General features: G+C 41.6%; 1 protein-coding gene across 3 annotated transcripts in view; it reads right to left on the bottom strand.

The window, feature by feature from the left end:
* Window positions 1-20,944, bottom strand: part of TMEM266 (transmembrane protein 266) — a 64,512-nt gene that overhangs the window by 32,613 nt on the left and 10,955 nt on the right. For 2 of the 3 annotated variants that reach the window (XM_069765530.1, XM_069765531.1), the window contains 7 exons: window positions 18,212-18,308; window positions 15,761-15,915; window positions 13,476-13,549; window positions 11,129-11,185; window positions 10,781-10,919; window positions 3,206-3,321; window positions 1,818-1,995 (listed from right to left, as the gene is read on the bottom strand). In XM_069765530.1, coding sequence (XP_069621631.1) covers window positions 1,818-1,995; window positions 3,206-3,321; window positions 10,781-10,919; window positions 11,129-11,185; window positions 13,476-13,549; window positions 15,761-15,915; window positions 18,212-18,225 — 733 coding nt within the window. In that variant the 5' untranslated portion in view covers window positions 18,226-18,308. Of the gene's footprint in view, window positions 1-1,817; window positions 1,996-3,205; window positions 3,322-10,780; window positions 10,920-11,128; window positions 11,186-13,475; window positions 13,550-15,760; window positions 15,916-16,686; window positions 16,919-18,211; window positions 18,309-20,944 lie in introns of those variants that run through there. The other variant, XM_069765532.1, reaches the window with a different exon arrangement.

The raw sequence follows: 20,944 nt of genomic DNA, 5'->3' as shown, positions 1-20,944 counted from the left end.
ATAATCGCTTAAAATTCCCTGTGATTAGGGAAATTTCGGGAAGGACAGTTTACCCATTTGAAGGAAACAGAGTGTTCCTGAGCAGGTGCCTCATCCTCCCTTAGGTTCCGAGTTTGGGTAATTGCCAAGATAGCCTTATCTGCATAGCCTTATGCTGCATTATCATCCCCGGCGCCTGCGCTGTAAGTACAAAGGGCAGCGCAACTGCGCATGCCCCAAAAAAAACCAATGTGTAGGCGCCGGGGACAATAATGCTGCAAGAGGAGGCGACGCCCGGCGCACACAGGCCCGTGATTAGGAAGGAAAGATCCGCCTCCGGGACGGTTTCACGTATGAGGGGGCACATTTTATAAATGCTTATTTCAGCATGTGCAGGGAGTATAACTAAAAAAGCCACCTTGTCAGAATGCATTTGTGCTACACAAGGTGGCTCTTTTAGTTACAAACGCCTGAGGGGGGTGACAGGTTCCCTTTAATACTTTGATGCTAGAAACCAACTATAAAGTTATGATGAGATGGTATCTGATCGCAGCCAGAGTTGCTAAAACTATTCCTAATCATTCAGATCCACTGGTGACATCTACCACATATGGTGGTTCTGCCCTAAAGTTCACAGGCTCTGAATCAGGGTTTATTTTCTCATCAGATCTATCACAGAAACAGAAAAAAAAAGCTATTAACCTGCAGATACAGATTAATCGGCAGGTTAATAGTGTTCTTATGGTGCGCCACTCCCGCACTTAGCTAACGGTGTGGGGAAAAAAAGAACTGTATTCCCACTGGCAGCTTTCGGGTTCCATCCAGCTCTGAGCACAGAGAGCGGTGGCTGTAGCAGCGCCGCAGCACTGACTGACAGCCGGCCCTAAAGCAAGAGGCAGTGTCACTCAGTGCTAGGGGTGCGGTTACACCTGGAGCTCTGTAGTGTCTATGTAAGGACAAAAAACCCTCCCCCAATGTGCTCACTGAGGTTACCCACAAAAATGGACCGGTTACCCTGGAACACAGTAACAACCTTCTAATGGGTCCCATTTGTCTACAAAGAACACCATGAGATAAATTGTGCAAATAAACAAAATGCAACGAGGTAGATAGACCAAGATGTACATACAAAATAGACAATAGATAGTAATGAGACCAAAAAAACTCAAAGCTACTCAACATAAGTCCTGATAAACCATTAAAGGGAACCAGTTACCTCGTTTTGCCGCTATAAGATACGACCACTGCCTTTCTGGGCTTATCTACAGCATTCTATAATGCTGTAGATAAGTCCTGGTCCGACCTGAAAGAGAAGAAAAACAATTTTTATTATACTCACCCAGGGGCGGTCCGGTCCGATGGGCGTCGCAGGTCCGGGTAAAGCGCCTCCCATCTTCATACGATGTCGTCATCCTCCTTGCTTACTGTTGCAGCCCCGGCGCAGGCGTACTTTGTCTGCGCTGTTGAGGGCAGAGCAAAGTACTGCATCGCGCGCAGGAGTCGGGAAAGGTTAGAGAGGCCCAGCGCCTACGCACTGCAATGCAAATTCAGCAGACCCGATGTATCATAAAATCTGTACTATAATAAACTAAACTGTGCCAAAAAACTACTGATGACGGAGTGAATAAACTACGGAAGGATTTTTCAGGCTTCAACAACAGGTTTATAGCACAAGAATGTAAAAACTAAACTAGCTTATTAATTTTCCACTGATCCCACATCGATCCTCCTTGGCCCTCTCCGTTAACAAATCACATCCTCAGGACCATGGCGGCCAATCAGTTCTATCAATGTAATAAATGTGTGCACTACAAGGAATCGCTATACTGTGCACTCACCATGTGACAGCTCGGTGAGATTCTCGGTTGCTTCCTCATCAGAATCTCTTCCTCCCACCACCATGAAGCGGCTGTTTTTGTTCTGTAGCTCATGTGGGAGTTTTAAGGCTCGTTCCCTCTCAGCCACCAGATCCAGGTCTTGCTGCGCAAGGTGCGCTCTTAGCTGCCGAATTTCAAACTAGGAAAGGAGAAGATGACAGATATTGGTATGAGAAATAGTACTTTATGAATATTAGGGAAATAAAGACAAATACAGGATGAGCTTTATTTTCTGGAAATGTGACCTCATGTTACAAGCACTGGTAAAAGTGGATTATCACTGCATTTGCAGAGTATGTTGGTGGAATAAGTAAGAAGGATTTCCAAACATATAACTCAAACCTGACCACACATCTGTCCTTCAGTAGCATACTGAAGTATGACAGTACTCATACTGTCAGAGTTTAAATAAAATAAAAATAGATTAAAAAAAGGATCCAGAGTGGTATATATGCTTTAGCGTCACTGTGAGGCTTAGATTGAGAGAACATAAAAAAAAAAAAAACACATTTATATTAATGTTTCTATACTTTTCTAAATTCCAATGAAATTTGATCATTAGAAGGTTTTTACATTGGATAATATTTTTTAAACTGGAGTCAGTATATTATTACCGACTCAGATGCCACCCAAAACTAGCTCCGATTCAGAATCCACCGCATCAATATTGACACAGACGTACACTGCAAATGTAGTGTGAATGGACCCTAACAGATGATATACTAGAAGATGACTTGGAGAATTGATGAATGTCTTCACTGCATATCTGTGACCGGTAAAGTGTCGCCACCTAGTGCTAGAAAATCAAAATGCAATCCTTGTTTCCACTGATTATTTAAGTACATAATGTGAACTCCAAAGTGGAAATGAAAAACAAGCTGGACGAAAAGATTTTAATTTAGTGGTGTGAGCACTAGAAATCGTCACGTCTTACATAATGACTGTGTGTTTTCTTCTTAACACAAATGCAAGAATTGTACAGTAGCACACATATATTACTATAGGACAGCACGGTGGCGCAGTGGTTAGCACAGCAGCCTTGCAGCGCTGGAGTCCTGGGTTCTAATCCCACCTTGGACAACATCTGCAAGGAGTTTGTATGTTCTCCCCGTGTTTTCGTGGGTTTCCTCCGGGTTCTCCGGTTTCCTCCAACATTCCAAAGACATACGGTTAGGGAATTTAGATTGTGAGCCCCATCGGGGACAGCGATGATAATGTGTGCAAACTGTAAAGCGCTGCGGAATATGTTAGCGCTATATAAAAATAAAGATTATTATTATTACTGTAACGGTGCTCTCATATGTGATGAAGATTTTATGAAAGAGGGGGAAAAAAAAATCACAACACACCGCTTGCTCTTGGCACATTTGTGTAAGTCGTTCCAACTGCTCCTCCTGGATTAGCTTGGCTTTTTCATACTGCTGTATCACAATCTCCATCTCCACTTTTACAGGTAAGACATAAGCTGCAAGGAGGAGATACACAACATGTATGTTAGGATAGTTAGACACTTACCAGAAAATATCCCACGGCAGATGTCACGTAATCTCCATGTGTTCCACTCATGTAAATTTCCACACCAAAAAACTCTGCAGCGTGCAGCCGAGATATGGAGAATCTTATCACCTTCCCTGGTACTGTGATCTGCAGTGGATGTAAGCGGTCTATAATCTGCAACTGTCCTGTGATGTGTAGTCTTTAACTTCTATATGTCTAATATACAATGTTTAAAGGGAATCCATCACCCCCAAAACGCTAATTAAACCACTCACACATGTATGTAGGGAACTTAGCCCCATATAAAAATAATACTTGTAGTATAGTTTTGGTCAGCCCCAGGCGAACTGTGGCCCGCGGGCCGGACTGGAACAGCCAGATGGCCGTATGTGAAAGAGACAGCCAAAGGGCTGATACAATGGCCCACAGTCCGCATCATGCCCTCCCCAGCATCAAAGGCTATGTGGGGGCTCACCCTGTACATAGGAGGCTAAGGGGCTCATACTGAATATGAGGGCTGTGTGTGGGCTCAGACAGTATACAAGGTTGTTCGCATGCTTAATTCTTCACAATATTAAAAGTGATTAAATTAATTTAAACATATGTTATGAATATTGATAAATAGTAACATAGTAACATAGTTAGTAAGGCCGAAAAAAGACATTTGTCCATCCAGTTCAGCCTATATTCCATCATAATAAATCCCCAGATCTACGTCCTTCTACAGAACCTAATAATTGTATGATACAATATTGTTCTGCTCCAGGAAGACATCCAGGCCTCTCTTGAACCCCTCGACTGAGTTCGCCATCACCACCTCCTCAGGCAAGCAATTCCAGATTCTCACTGCCCTAACAGTAAAGAATCCTCTTCTATGTTGGTGGAAAAACCTTCTCTCCTCCAGACGCAAAGAATGCCCCCTTGTGCCCGTCACCTTCCTTGGTATAAACAGATCCTCAGCGAGATATTTGTATTGTCCCCTTATATACTTATACATGGTTATTAGATCGCCCCTCAGTCGTCTTTTTTCTAGACTAAATAATCCTAATTTCGCTAATCTATCTGGGTATTGTAGTTCTCCCATCCCCTTTATTAATTTTGTTGCCCTCCTTTGTACTCTCTCTAGTTCCATTATATCCTTCCTGAGCACCGGTGCCCAAAACTGGACACAGTACTCCATGTGCGGTCTAACTAGGGATTTGTACAGAGGCAGTATAATGCTCTCATCATGTGTATCCAGACCTCTTTTAATGCACCCCATGATCCTGTTTGCCTTGGCAGCTGCTGCCTGGCACTGGCTGCTCCAGGTAAGTTTATCATTAACTAGGATCCCCAAGTCCTTCTCCCTGTCAGATTTACCCAGTGGTTTCCCGTTCAGTGTGTAATGGTGATATTGATTCCCTCTTCCCATGTGTATAACCTTACATTTATCATTGTTAAACCTCATCTGCCACCTTTCAGCCCAAGTTTCCAACTTATCCAGATCCATCTGTAGCAGAATACTATCTTCTCTTGTATTAACTGCTTTACATAGTTTTGTATCATCTGCAAATATCGATATTTTACTGTGTAAACCTTCTACCAGATCATTAATGAATATGTTGAAGAGAACAGGTCCCAATACTGACCCCTGCGGTACCCCACTGGTCACAGCGACAAAATAAATCCCATCTGTTTCACCAATCTCTCAATTTGTGGGAGATGTGAACAGAAAAAGCACAAAGATAGGGTTTTTCTCAAAATCAATAAATATAAGTTTTTATTAAATATACAAAAGGTGTAAAAAAAAAACAAATTAAAATATAAAAGCAAATTTGCCTGAGATGTGAGGGACATTAATGGCTAAAGACACCTTTAAACCTGGTCTGACCCCGTGTGCCTCCCAATGCGTTTCCTCAGTAGCTGCTTCATCAGGGGAATAAGACATATCTCATCAAGGCATGACACCCCTCACTAAGGATGTAATACAGGCAGGGTCAGTCTGCATAATAGGGACTGAAAGGCCAAAACCGGAACCCTAGTTGAAGTGGCAAGAGAAATCAGTGCTAGGACAATATATCGGAAATGTTTCCCAAATTTGAAAAAATTAAATATGAAATCTTATGCAAGCTATAAGTAGTAAATATATTGAAATATGGAATTTAAGCCAAACATCTCATAGCAGTGCATAATATCACTCATTTACAGTTGTTTACATTGCATTTCTCCCCTTGACGAAAACGCATACCACACTACGGTTACGGTTTACGGTTACCGTAATTAAATTGCCATCCAGAATGGCCAGAAAAAAACTTAAAAATCGCACCTTTATTTAGAAAAACAGTTAAAACCCATCATCATCACAAAAAGATGGGAAAGCAGAGAATAAGGTTTAACGATTAGGGATGAGCGAATAGCTTCGGAAAACTCCTTATCCAAATAGCTGTAATGTTTACCGAAGAAGCTGCAGCGGAACCCGGATACATGGAGCGCTCCGATAATCAGGTGTCCGGCAGCTGCATGTGTCGCGGCTGTGTGATAATCATAATACTCAGGTGTCCGGGCTCCCGAGGCAGCTATTCAGATAAGGAGTTATCCGAAGCTATTCGCTCATCCCTATTAACGATGCATAACAGGTGATGCGATTCAAACCACTGCGGGTTCTTATAGCCTTAATTCATTTTATTCACACATTTCAGCAATGCCGCTCTTATCAAGCTCTGAGGTTTGGTTTGCTTACAATCATTCTTTTAGCTGCAATAGCTTATTGCTGTATCTAGCTGGTTGGTGAGCGTTGGTCCAACACTCCCCCTCCTGTGACCGACAGGCAGCTCACTCTCTATGGACTTGGTACATGGAACGCCTAGTGTGGGAGGGGGCAGCTTACTCTGCTCTACTTCATGCAAGTCTAAAACCTCTGTGTGAGAATTGCTGCACCCAGTAATCTAAGTGATACATCACTGGATTCAGCTCTTCTTCCCAACATTAGGATTCCCTCAGATGAGGTAGCAAAAACCTGGTGACTGATACCCTTTAATATAAATATATTAATTCAATTCTGTACTGTAGACTTGCTGGTATACGCAACTCAATATAAAAAAAATCCAGCATGTCTCTATCATTAATAGGACATTCTGCCAGTCTCCACCCATACTCTTCCCATTACCTGTACTTGGAAACTAGATTTACAGAATGAGTTTTCCAAGAAACGTTTAAAGGTTCCTGATAATGATCGTTTTGGAACTATATTTTGTGGATGGGATCCATAAATGTGTTCTGACGCGTTTTTATTTTAATTTTTTTTCCAAGAATTGGCAATAAATGGCGTAAAGAACAGGCATTGTGTTGCAATGTATAAATTAATTGATATTGGAAATTGTACCAGTTATATTTGTTTTAATGGTCATTTGATTTCTTTCAGGATTTACATACTGTATATACTCGAGTATAAGCAGAGTTTCTCAGCACATTTTTTATGCTGAAAAAGCCCCCCTCGGCTTATACTCGAATGAGGGTCCCACAAGATGGAGGGAGAGCGACGGGTCACAGGAGGCAGAGAAACAAATATTCATTGCTCTTTAACCCCTATGAGACCTTGCCCTTTTTCGTTTTTGAGTTTCTGCTTTTCGCTCCCCTTCTCATAGCCATACCTTTTGTTAATTTTCCGTCAATATGGCCATGTGAGGGCTTGTTTTTGTGGGACAAGTTGTACTTTTGAACGACTCCACTGGTTTTACCATATCGTGTTCTCAAAAAAGGGAAACAAATTCCAAGTGCAATTTCACAATCTTTTTTGGACTTTTTTGTACCATGTTCACCAAATGCTAAAACTGACCGGCCATTAGGATTCTACAGGTCATTGATGAGTTCATAGACACAAAACATGTCTAGGTTCTTTTTTATTTAAATGGTGAAAAAAAAATCCAAAGTTTGCTAAAAAAAAAAAAAATAAAATAAAATAAAAAATAATAGATTTACGCCATTTTCCAAGACCCGTAGCGTTTCCATTTTTCATGATCTGGGGTAGGGTGAGGGCTTATTTTTTACGCACCGAGCTGACATTTTTATTGGTACCATTTTAGTGCAGATACGATCTTTTGATCGCCCATTATTGCATTGTAATACAAGGTCGCTGCGACCAAAAAAAAAAGGAATTTTTTATATTGATAGATCTGGCGATTCTGAATGCAGGGATACCAAGTATGTGTATATTTGATTTTTTTTTTTTTTTATTGTTTTATTTTGAATGGGGCGAAAGGGGTGATTGACACTTTTACATAAAAAAAAAAAAACAAACTTTTTTTTTCACTTTTAGAATGCTTCAATAGTCTCCATGGTAGGCTAGAAGCTGCCATAACCCGATCGGCTCTACTACATACAGGCGATGATCAGATCAACTGTATATAGCAGAATACCTCACTTGCTATGAGCGCCAACCACTAGGCGGTGCTCACAGCAAGCCAGAAGTGACAGCCATAGAGGTCTCCACGAGACCTCTGGTTGTCATGCCAACCCATCGGTGACCCGCGATCACGTGATGGGGTCACCGATGGGTGGATTTCAAACCCGATGGCGGGAAGCGCGTGTTAAATGCCGCTGTCAGAGTTTGGCTACTTTCACACATCAGGTTTTCGCTATCAGGCTCAATCCGGCTAAATTTAAAAAGAAAAAAAATCGGATCCGGCCAGTGTTGTCGCGGGTCCAGTTTTTTTTCCCATAGACTTGTATTAGTGCCGGATTGCGCCGGATGACATTGTGTTTCGTCTGTTTTTCGCCGGAATATCTGCCGTTTCCAATTTTTGGAAAAACCACTTACGGCTGTTTTCTAGAATGGAAGCCTATGGGAGCCGGAAGGTGTCGGATCCGGAAAATGACGGATTCTGGCGCTGGATTCCTTTTTTTTTTTTTTTTTTTAAACTGAGCATGCTCCAAATTTTTTTTTCCAGCCAATAATCTAGATATGCTAGCCGGATCCATCGAAAGAACAGATCAGTCGCATCAGTTTTTCACAATCTGCGCTGGTCCGGTTTTTCCAACATTCGCCGGATCGTGCCTGATGCAAAAAACCTGATGTGTGAAAGTAGCCTTTGACAGCAGCATTTAATGGGTTAATAGCCGCGGGTGGATTGCGATTACACCCGCGGATGCCACCGGAGCCCACATCAAAGGGAGAGAAGCGACCTGCGCAGTACTAGTACGGCACAAGTCGAGAAGGGGTTAATAGCATGCACAGTAGTTGCAGCTGCCAGGCTATCACGTGTGTCCGCTACTTAAGGGAATGAATATTCACTTCTCTCCTCTACCATGGGCATGGATGGCAGTGAATATTCATTCCCTTAAGTAGCGGGCACATGTGATCGCCCGGCCACTGCATGAAGCCGGTGGGTGCTGCTACTGTGCACGCTATTAAATAGCAATGAATACTTACTGCCCTCCACACATAGTCCCAGCATGGAGAGAAACAAGTATTTCGGCACAGCAGCTGTCCTCTGCTTGTAAGCAGCGCATTACGTCATTACCAACAAGCATAAATCAGCTGCTGGCATCGGAACAAGACGCTGCGAGGGAGAACAGGAAGGCAAGTAGGATTTTTATATTATAATATATTTATATTTTATTTTTTTCTGATGAGGGCCATACACACAAGGATAGGGATGAGGGTGCCATGCATACCAGGATGGGGATGAGGGGACAATGCATACGAGGATAGGAATGAGGGTGCCATGCATACTAGGATGGGGATGAAGGGACGATGTATACCAGGATAGGGATGAGGAGCCATGCATACCAGGATAGGGATGAGGAGCCATGCATACCAGGATGAGGGTGCCATGCATACCAGGATGAGGATGAGGGTGCCATGCATACTAGGATGGGGATGAAGGGACGATGTATACCAGGATAGGGATGAGGAGCCATGCATACCAGGATGGGGATGAGGAGCCATGCATACCAGGATGAGGGTGCCATGCATACCAGGATGAGGATGAGGGTGCCATGCATACTAGGATGGGGATGAAGGGACAATGTATACCACGATAGGGATGAGGGAGCCATGCATACCAGGATAGGGATTGGGAGCCATGCCTACCAGAATGGGTATGATGAGACAATGCATATATGGCTTATACTAGAGTCAATAGGTTTTCCCAGTTTTTTTGTGGTAAAATTAGGTGCCTCAGCTTATATTCAGGTCGGCTTATACTCTAGTATATACAGTACATCACATCTCAGAGTGGCATAAGGAAAAGATCCTTAAGTAGTAAGCTATGTATATGTTAAGGATCAGAATGTGGAGTGTACAGACTTGAAATCATGGTTTATGTAATGCAGTTCTTCAAAATGTGTGATAAATCAAATGGAAAGAAGTAGTAGAAAAGTAGAAATATTTTCATACTAAATGGAGTAGAAAAGATATTATTGCATTTTTAAAGTCTGTTAGATTTAGTATTGAGATATTTAATGCCTTTAGCTCTACTTCAGTTCTTTTTCCTATACCCACATTATCCAAGCCTATTGAAAATAACTTTATATTCATTTTCACAAGTAGAGTTTTCTGTGCAAACACATTAGGCTGGAATAAATGTACTAATTGGCATATTCCTAGCTGTAGGTTTTGGATGGCAATTTTCAGCATGGTGAATAGTGTTCCCACTAACTGATTTTCTATATAATTGTTTTTTAATTACCGGTAGACCATCTTTTGGATGTAGAATGTTAGCAAGAACAGATGCACGGTTGTCATGTTGTTATAGGGTAAAGTCTAAATTTAACTATCATTCAAATACTAGACAAAATGTGAGGTTTGTTCCCAATTCTCCTACTGAGATTATCTATGTAAAGACCATAGAACTTGATGTTATCCAAGCACGTGATGATGGTAGAATATAGAGAGAAGACTCGTCTACCAACAAGCCATATAGTGGTTGGCCACTGAACTCAAGAATTTCACCCCCAATGGGCAACTTTCTATTTACAAATCACTTGCCAAAATGAAGATATTTTTCTGAAAAATAACAACATTTAACAGACCATATATAAGACCACACGTTCTTAGGATAATTGCTATGTTTGCTGACAATGAAATGCTAAAGCCTCCAAAGAGAAGTTATGAGGCAATAAGGTGTAGAAGAAGCTCTTTGGTATCATTTACGTAGTTGGGCCTCCTCGACCATAGGCTGCAGACGATCACTTAGCCACAGTGAAATGTGTTCAGTTATAATCCTATTCCAGCCACAATTGGACAAAAAGAGGGGTTGCTATAAACACCCAGAAAAGAAGAATTGTAGCACATTAGCAAATGGGAACGAAAAAGCAAAAAGATAGTAGTAAAATTAGTAAATGCTTGTTGGAAATAATTTTATAGAAAATAAGAGAAGAAAGAATGATTGGTAAAAGTATTTTCGACCAAATAGCTTCAAAATTACAAAACATAAAATGTCACTTACCATCAATAATTCTCTTCACCCTCCAAATCCTCAAAGAAATAAAGAGACTGATGGCATCCCATGGACTACTAGGTCCATTGGCTACTGTAGATGCCACCATGGGAGCAAGTGAGAGAATAATGACAGCTCCATCCAATACCTGTTGAGTACACAAATACTATTGAAGAAAAAAAATCCTGCATTATTGGTTCTATGCAATTTAGGACCCCGAGATTAGAATATAGCCCAGTGACAAGGTCTGTACATGGATGTGGTCTTACTTAGGGAACCATTTCTTGTAACAGAATGATGCCAGTCAGTTTGTCAGAAACACTAAAAAGAAAAAAAAAAAAAGAAGAGAAAACTCACCTCAACTTTGTTTTCAATATAATCCCAGATACCCAGAACAATGATCCTGAATATGGTCTAATAAAAAAACAAAAAACAAAGAAAATAAGAGTAAATTTCATCTGCATTGCATTCGGAAGATGATTTCACTGCACTCAAACAAGCAACACTTGCAATCAAATCAGCTCTCACCTCTGCTAAACAGGCCTATTTCACATCCCTCGTATCTTCTTTATCCCACAACCCCAAACAGTTGTTCAACACCTTTAACTCCCTCCTCCGCCCACCACTGCCCCCTCCGACTTCCTTAATCTCTGCTGAGGACTTTGCCACACACTTCAAAAATAAGATAGACCAAACAAGGCAAGTCTTTGTTGTCCGACCACCACAACCCCTTTGTATGCCAGACCAATGACCTAACCCCATAACTTCCCTCTCCAAAAATCACTGAAGGACAGCTTGCTCATCTTCTCTCTAAATCACACCTTACCACTTGTGCGCTTGACCCCATCCCATCCCACCTCCTCCCCAACCTCACCACTACATTAATCCCATCCCTAACTCATCTCTTCAATCTATCACTAACTTCTGGTACCTTCCCCTCTGCTTTCAAACACGCCACAATGACACCTATCCTCAAAAAGCCTTCCCTTGACCCAAGTGCTATGTCCAACTATCGCCCCATATCTTTGCTCCCATTTGCTTCCAAACTACTTGAGGAGCACGTCTACGCTGAACTTTCCTCTCACCTTGCATCTACCTCTCTCTTCAACAGCCTACAATCTGGCTTCCGTCCCCACCATCCCACTGCAACTGCCCTGACCAAACTTACGAATGACTTACTTACAGCCAAAGCTAATAGACAATTCTCTATACTCCTCCTTCTAGACCTGTCCTCTACCTTTGACACAGTTGACTACTGCCTCCTACTACAGATCCTCTCTTCCTTTGGTGCCAAAGACCTCGCCCTATCCTGGATCTCCTCATACCTCACCAACCGCACATTTAGCGTTTCCCACTCCCATACTACTTCTCACTCCCATACTACCTCTTCATCTCGCCCCCTCTCTGTTGGTGTCCCTCAAGGCTCTGACCTAGGACATCTTCTCTTCTCAATCTATACCCTTGGCCTGGGACAACTCAAAGTCCCACGGCTTCCAGAACCATCTATATGCCGATGACACTCAGATCTACATCTCTGGCCCAGATGCCACCTCTCTGCTCTCCAGGATCCCAGAGTGTCTATCAGCCATATCCTCCTTCTCCTCTCGCTTCCTCAAACTCAATGTGGACAAAACCAAACTAATTATCTTTCCTCCATCTCGCACACCTTCCCTACCTGATCTATATATCACAATAAATGAATTCACACTTTCCCCCATCCCGGTAATCCGCTGCCTCGGAGTAACCTTTAAAATGCACATCCAAGCTCTCGCCACCTCCTGTGGCCTCCAGCTCAAAAATATTTCCAGAATCCGTCCTTTCCTCAATCCTCACTCTACCAAAATGCTTGTGCATGCCCTCATCATTTCTCGCCTCGACTACTGCAACATCGTCCTTTGTGGCTTACCCTCTAACACTCTAGCACCCCTCCAGTCCGTCCTTAATTCTGCTGCCCGACTAATTAATCTCTCTCCTCGCTACACTCCTGCTTCCCCTCTGCAAATCCCTTCACTGGCTCCCAATTTCCCAGCGTATCAAGTTTAAACTACTAACACTGACTTACAAAGCCATCCATGACCTTTCTCCTCCATATATTTCCATACTAATCTCTCAATATCTTCCCTCACGTAATCTCCGGTCCTCCCAAGACCTCCTCCTCTCCTCCACGCTTATTCGCTCCTCACCCAATCGCCTCCAAGACTTCTCCCGAATATCCCCCATCATCTGGTTATCCACCACATTTGGATCCTTCAAACGGAACCTGAAAACCCATCTCTTCAAGAAAGCGTACAGCCTGTAATGACCACACGACCACCTCAACACCATTGGAGCTACTGCAACCCCGACCTACTGTCTCCATCCCCACAATCCTGTAGAATGTAAGCCCGCAAGGGCAGGGTCATCCCCCCTCTTTATCAGTCTGTCATTGTTAGTTTTGTTTACTGTAAGTGATATTTAATGGTGCTATATAAATAAATAATAATATATACCGTAATCTGTAGGCAATACACGGATTAAGAGTTACTGGGAGCTTCTAGGACACTACTAGTATGTTTTCCAATTTGCACTTGACCGATTAAAGCTAACAGATGAAAAAATGTATGATAAGTACGTAACTTCTGCCAGCGGGGGGACAAAATACTGCGGACTTCAGAGAGGTTAGACCACTTGTGATAAATATTGTAAGTATATAAAAAAAGCTTACCTCTACAAAGAACAAGGAGAGAATGGACAGACTAATCCAGTGAATGATCCCTGAACACTGCGATGCATTAGAAACTAAGAAAAATTAAGTAGAAAAATAAATAAAATAATTGATATCACCAGTCTGAGTAAGTCTGTTCACACATGTGCAGTTCTGCAAGATTTTCTGAAGGATTTTATAGCAGCAAATGAGATTCACAACACAAAGAGTAAAGCAACGCGGTAGCGTTTTCTCTCCGATTATTTCAATTGTGACTTTTATTAAACGGGGCTTGACCTGAAATATCACATATAGCCTCTAGCTGAAAAAGGAACTGTTTCTGCCCCCCAAATTTTTTTTCCTTGTAACTAACAGCCCCTTTATATTTACAGGTTACTCAAACAAGTTACTATAAATAAGCATTTTATTTTGTATAAAAATGAAGCCAGAGGGCTTGTCCACGTCACCCCATAAAAAAAAACAGCTTAAAGGAAATCTGTCACTGGTGTTTACAAGCTAATCTGAGAGCTGCTTGATGTAGAACCAGAGATCCTGAGTCCATGAGCTCTGGATAGCCCTGCCCCGGCCAGATTGCCAGCTTTCTGCCTATGCACAGTGTACATAGAAAGTTGCCAATCAGTGGTGTGGATGTGGTTATACAGAGCTCAGCACTCAGTATAGCTGCAGAAGATAAAACACTGATTTTTGTTTTGCATCTTAACAGATCAATATATTGTCGATATTTCATCTGCCAATCAATAACAGTTTCCTCATCGTATTCTTGGTCTTATTAGGCATGGACTTATGGTCCCTTGGCTCCTCCTTACTCATCTATTACCTGCCTATTTAAACATTCTATTAAATTAGCAACCTTTAGACAGTACCCACCATTTTATTTCCTGTAATTTCATATATGAGGGGCACCTAAAAAAAAAAAATATTTTGTAAGCAAGTGGGTTGGCAGTGCCCTCTCCCGCTAGGTACGCTACTAGACACTCTCCCTGCTCAGCTGGCCAAGTAGCGTTCATGAGAAACCATAGCAGCGGACAGAGTGACTGTATTCTTAATCCCCTCCCAAAGTGATATTGCGATGGCAAAACTTTAAAGAACAAAGCGCCGACATCTAGTTCTATTTCCGGTTAAAGAAAACAGTTTCACTGCTTTGGGAAGCTTATGGGAAGGAAGCTGTAAGCCAGGCAAGAATTACGAGTGGCTTGCCCAGTTCAAAAGTGGACAAATGCCACTTAAAGATGAACCCCGTTCAGGTCGCCCCTCAATGTCCAGAACAGATGAAAATGTTCAAAAAGCCATCACGTTTGGTCGCTGCAAAATAGTCGACGAATTGGAGGAAATAAGGTAACTGGAATTTCCTGGAGTTCATACCAAACAATCCTAACTGAAGATCTGAACAGGAGACATCACAGCAAAGTTTGTTCCACGACTGCTTTCCGATGACCAGTGAGAGAACTGTCTGAGAGTCTCAGGAATTGAAAAAACTGGCACACTGACCATGACTTTCTGTCAAAAGTCATCACATGGGATGAATCTTGATTTATGCCAATAATCCTGAAACAAAACAGCAATCCAGCCAGTGGAAGCTTCATCGGCCAGACCAAAACATGCCCGGCAAGTCAAATCAAATTTGAAAATCCATGATGGCTTGTTTTTTTGACAAAAGAGTAGTTCACGTTGAATTTGTTTCTCAGAGCACCACAGTGAACCAGCATTACTATCTGCGAGTGCTGAAACGATTGCGTGAGTAATGAGGGGAAAAAAAAATACTTGAGTTGTGGAGCTTGGGGGGACTGGCTACTTTATCACGACAACGTGCCTGCCCACACAACGTTGAAAAATCAACCAATTTGGCAAAAAAAAAAAGGCATGACAATGGTTTCTCCCCCCACCCTATTCGCCTGACCTAGCCCCCTGCAACTTTTTACTCTTAAAAATGAAGGAAAACCTAAAGGGAGATTGTTTTCAGGATGTGGAAGAAAAAAAAAATATCAAGAAATCTTGAATCTGAAATAAAACAAACTGATTTTGTCAAAAATACAACATGCTGCCCAGTAAGTAACACATCGCTGGTATCAGGGTCTCTGTCCCTACGTCATACAGCTCTGAGATAGAGGAATAAAAGCCTGGTGACAGATTCCCCTTAAATCTGTTGAAGCAATTATACAGTACATAACACCAAGGCCTGGATTGATGTCCGCATTCTAGAGATTCTACAGTGGTAATATACAATGCCATACATCTAGCAAATCTACGACGAGCGACACAAATTATTGAAATTTATAATAACTCACACTGAAGTAGCTTGGTGTCTATCAGCAGCTCCATGGTCATTAGAATTACCACTATGATCACGCAGGCTACCAGGAAGCTATTCACTCCGGCACTGAGCAGAAATACGTGCCACACAGTAGCCCTCTTGCCACAACATGGCTTCAGCCAGCTAGACCTATAAACAATAAAAAAGCAAAGAAGCAAGTCCCAAGTCATGAAGTAATGTCATGCATGTATCACCCTTCGGGTACTGACCGAAATCGACTTTCAAACGATTAGCTACCGCATAGACTCGAGTATAAGCCGAGGCACCTAATTTTGCCACGGAAAACTGTGTAAGCTTATTGACTCGAGTATAAGCCGGGTATGCATTGTCCCCTCATCCCTCTCCTGCTATGCGTGGTTCCCCCGTTCCATCCCTGTATGCATGCCTCCCCCGTTCCGTCCGTCTTCCTGTGCTCAGCGGTCATGTGGTACCGCTCATTAAGATGATGAATATGCGCTCCACGCCTATGGGAGTGGAGACGCATCCATATTCATCACGTTAATGAGCGGTACGACGTGACCGCCAAGCACAGGAAGAGCTGCAGGCAGGCGCTGGTGGCCTGAACAGAATGCAGTGCCAGCACCGAGGGCGCACTGGTAGGTGAGTATGTGTGCGCCGGCTCCTGGCACCCGCTGCCCCCGCCGGCTTTCTGTACCGTGACTCGTGTATAAGCCGAGGGGGGCATTTTAGGCACAAAAAAAAAAAAATGTGCTGAACAACTCGGCTTATACACAGGTATATATGGTAATTCACCAAGGAAAAGCAGCTTTACAAATATATCAGTTATTATACACAATTCATCTTCTCTCTATCTGTTTAAAAGGAACCGGTCAGCAGGATTGTGCACAGTAATCCACAGACAGTGTCAGGTCGGCACCATTATACTGATTAAAATGATACCTGGTGATGAAATCAATCTTGTGGTTGTTTAATCTTTATTTTCAGTTAATGATATGCTCATGCTCCTGGGCGGGCAGGGTCTTCATGTGGTGTTCTGCTTAGGTATTTATAATGCAGACTGCTGACAGGTCACTGATCCCTCACTGCCCCCTAGTTTACATAATGAAGATTATATATATCTTGGGGAAGTGGGGGGGGGGGGGGAAACCATTCTGCAGGCAGGCGCTGGTTCCTAAACGAAAAAAAGAAAATCTGTTGGCAAATGATGCTGGCCGCACCTGCGCATTAGCAGCTATTGGAGATCTGATAGCTGGTGGCGCCATTTTACTAGAGAGAAAAAAAATCCTCCTCCAAGATGGTGCCTGCGCAGCAGCTATAGCCAATAACTGCTAGAAGGGGAAAAAAAAAAAAGAAATCCTCCTCCAAGGTAGCGATCGCTGCTACTGCGCAGGCGGCGCCATCTTGGAGGAGGAATTGGAGGATCACCAATAGCTGCTACTGCGCATGCGCGGCTGGCGCCATTTTCAAACATTTTTTTAAGGAACTTTAAGATAACATCAAACAAATGTGTATATAATTCATTACATATGTAATCAGGCTGAAGCACAGGCATCACCTCCGATGCAAAACTTAAGAGGCCACTGCAAAATGTTCAGTTTGTCCGATTTCTCTCTTTATAGGTATATTTTTGAGTAAAATGTAAATTGTTCATTTAGTCTATAAACTTCTGACAACTTGTCTCCGAAGTTCCAAGCAATAAATTTTGCATTTTTTTTCCTGACAAAAAAAAAATGGTCAAAATTAAAAAAACAAAAACCCCAGTGCTTTCAGACCTCAAATAATGCAAAGAGAACAAGTTCATAACCATTTGGAAACAACAATATTAATGTTTTAACTCAGGAACAGTTCAGAAATCAATATTTTGTGGAATAACCATGATTTATAATCTCAGCTTTCATGTGTCTTGGCATGCTTTCCACCAGTCTTTCACACTGCTTCTGGCACAAACATTTAAGCAATTCTTCTTTGTTTGATGGCTTGTGACTGTTCATCATCCTCTTTATTACATTCCAGAGGTTTTCAATGGGGTTCAGGTCTGGAAATTGGGCTGCCCATGACAGGGTTTTGATGTGGTGGTCTCAATTTTTGCCAGAGCTGGATATAATATTTGTTATGTAAACTAGGGGGCAGGTTACTGATGGATCAGTGACCTGTCGGAAGCCATACAGATGAATACCTAATCAGAACACCACATGAAGATCCCCCACAAGCCCACCCCGGGGCACGAGCATATCATTAACTCATCACTGAAAATAAGGATCAAACAACAACCACAGGACGGACTTCAGCACCAGGTATCATTTTAATCAGTATAACAGTGCCAACCTGACTATGTCTGTAGGTTACTGAGAACAATCCTGCTGACAGGTTCACTTTAATAGTAATGGGCTCACTACCTCCCAGTTCAATCTGGGAGAAATTCTGCCCAAAGGCAGATGCCTAGGAGTGATCCAGTGATACTTACTGTGGATTAGCCATGATAACTTGTGCAAAAACGCCACATTCATATTTCAGATGTTATTTAATCCAGGCATGAGAGAAAATGTGACCCTTGAAACCATCTAGAAAATAAAAAGTGTAATAACATACCCAGAAACTTCATACATAATTATCTAATGCAACTCCGTAATCTATAAAAATATACAATCTTCCTTCACAAACCAGTGCAATCTGATTCTACGTTCCAACCCCTGTACAAATCTGTCTAGTAATCCCCACCCTCATACCACTGCAATAGCTAAACAGGAGTCTGAGAGATTCAATGGCAGTCATTTACAGACTGCAACTAGGGAAGATAGAATTATCTTCAGGTTAGAGGTGACACCATAAGGCAAGAATCATCATCAGTAGAGCATAGACCTACAAGTGCTTCTCACTAAATTAGAATATCGTTAAAAAGGTCATTTCAATTCTTCAATACAAAAAGTGAAACTCGTATATTATATAGAGTCATTATGGCTTACAGCCAATGAAAACCCAAAAGTCATTATCTTAGAAAATTAGAATAATTTATAACACCAGCTTGAAAAATGATTTTAAAGTCCGAAATGTTGGTCTACTGAAATGTATGTTCAGTAATTGCACTCAGTTCTTGGTGTATATTCTCTATGCGGTTAAGGTCAGACGAGTTTGCTGGCCAATCAAGCACAGTGATACTGTTGTTTTTAAACCAGGTATTGGTACTTTTGGATAAATATAACAAAAGAGAAAAAACGGCTGAAAGCCGCAGCCAGCTCACCGACCAGACCACCAGATGTAGAGCACGAGAGTCCGTCCTGACCGAGACGCCAAGCGAATGCAAATAGTAAAGATGAATGGAAACTCCAGCTCCAATAAAAGGTGAAAGTCTTTATTAATCCAAATTTAAAAATGGTAATCCAACGCACATAGTGAACAAGTGGATGAGAGCGATAGTGTCGGCTACGCGTTTCGATCCATAAGGATCTTACTCATGCCTTAGGAAAAACCGGATATAAAGGTCTAGATATACCTATCATAAGCCAATGACACAATTCTAATTGAACACGTGATAAATCCGGAAAGGTCCTAAACATATATAACAAAGACATATAACAATATGACTAAATAGTACACAAATTGAATAAAAAACAATTAAAACATTAACAATAATGATATAATATTTCATTTCTTTTGTTCAGACCTGCGGGAAAACGGGTGTTTAAATTATATATCCAAAAAGCCTCTCTAGTTAAAAGGCGTCTTTTCATATCCCCGCCACAATTATTTTGATATACTATTTCAATACCATGTACTCTAAGATTAGATACATCCCCACCATGCACTGTGCCAAAATGCTTAGACACCATAGAGATGTTTCTATTAGGGACATGTAATTTATTAACATCTCTCAAATGTTCGGTGACCCGTGTTTTTAATTTTCTCAAATTACGTTGCAAGTTTCTTTTTTTCTTATGAAGAATAATATCTTTTCATTTGACAAACAAATTTATGTACAAAAGTCGGGAGTTCCGATGGGTGCGAAATATTCCCCTTCCTTAGCGAACCTAACCATGGCATATTGGGAACAAAGGTTCATTTATTCGGTTAACAACCCTTTTATGGACCACATCTCCTGGTATGGCAGATACATCGATGACACCCTCATAATTTGGGGGGGCGATGTGTCTGCCATACCGGGATTTGTGGATTATATTAATGCCAACGATTTTGGAATTAAATTCACTTTTGTTTCTGATCCACACAAAATTTCTTTTTTGGATCTTGAGCTATCTGGGTATGTGAATGAAATTATTGCCAGCAAGACATATGCTAAACCAATCAGTGGTAATGCTATTCTCCACGCTACTAGCAGCCACCCAGCCCACACAATTAAAGCGATACCAACTGGTGAATTTACAAGATTGAAACGTAACTGCAGCAGAGAGATTGATATGAATAATAAGTTTGAGAGCCTAAGAAATAGATTGAGAGCTCGAAAATATCCACAGTGGTCACTAGATAGAGCTAATGCTATAGTTGATAGAAAAACGAGAGAAAATTTGTTGGTCTCTGATAGGATCAACAATACGCATGCCAGTAAATATGAGAATAAGCCATATGTTTCCTTAAAATTCAGTCCCCAATTTAACTCTATTAGAGACATTATTAACAAAAGATTACCTATCTTACATGAGGATTCCACGCTGATGCATATTCTTAAGGATGGCGTTAGCGTGGTGTCCAGAAGAGCCCAAACCATAGGAGATTCCATCGCTCCTAGTGCTCCACCTGCGATCCACAAATCTGGTACTTGGCTTGATTATAAGGGGTTTTTTAGATGCGGCACTGCCGCGTGTAGCACTTGTGCACACGCACATTTGGGAAATACGTTTCAGAACTCCGAGAATACAAATAAATATAACATCAAAAGTTTTATTAATTGCCATTCTAGAAATGTGGTCTATAAGATAGACTGTTTAGTCTGTGAAATTTCTTATGTAGGCTGTACTTTGAGAAAATTAAAAACACGGGTCACCGAACATTTGAGAGATGTTAATAAATTACATGTCCCTAATAGAAACATCTCTATGGTGTCTAAGCATTTTGGCACAGTGCATCGTGGGGATGTATCTAATCTTAGAGTACATGGTATTGAAATAGTATATCAAAATAATCGTGGCGGGGATATGAAAAGACGCCTTTTAACTAGAGAGGCTTTTTGGATATATAATTTAAA

The sequence above is a fragment of the Ranitomeya imitator genome, chromosome 4 (genome assembly GCF_032444005.1).
Source record: "Ranitomeya imitator isolate aRanImi1 chromosome 4, aRanImi1.pri, whole genome shotgun sequence".
Lineage (NCBI taxonomy): Eukaryota > Metazoa > Chordata > Amphibia > Anura > Dendrobatidae > Ranitomeya > Ranitomeya imitator.
The sequence above is the reverse complement of the archived record's forward strand: the minus strand, read 5'-3'. Positions and strand labels throughout refer to the sequence as shown.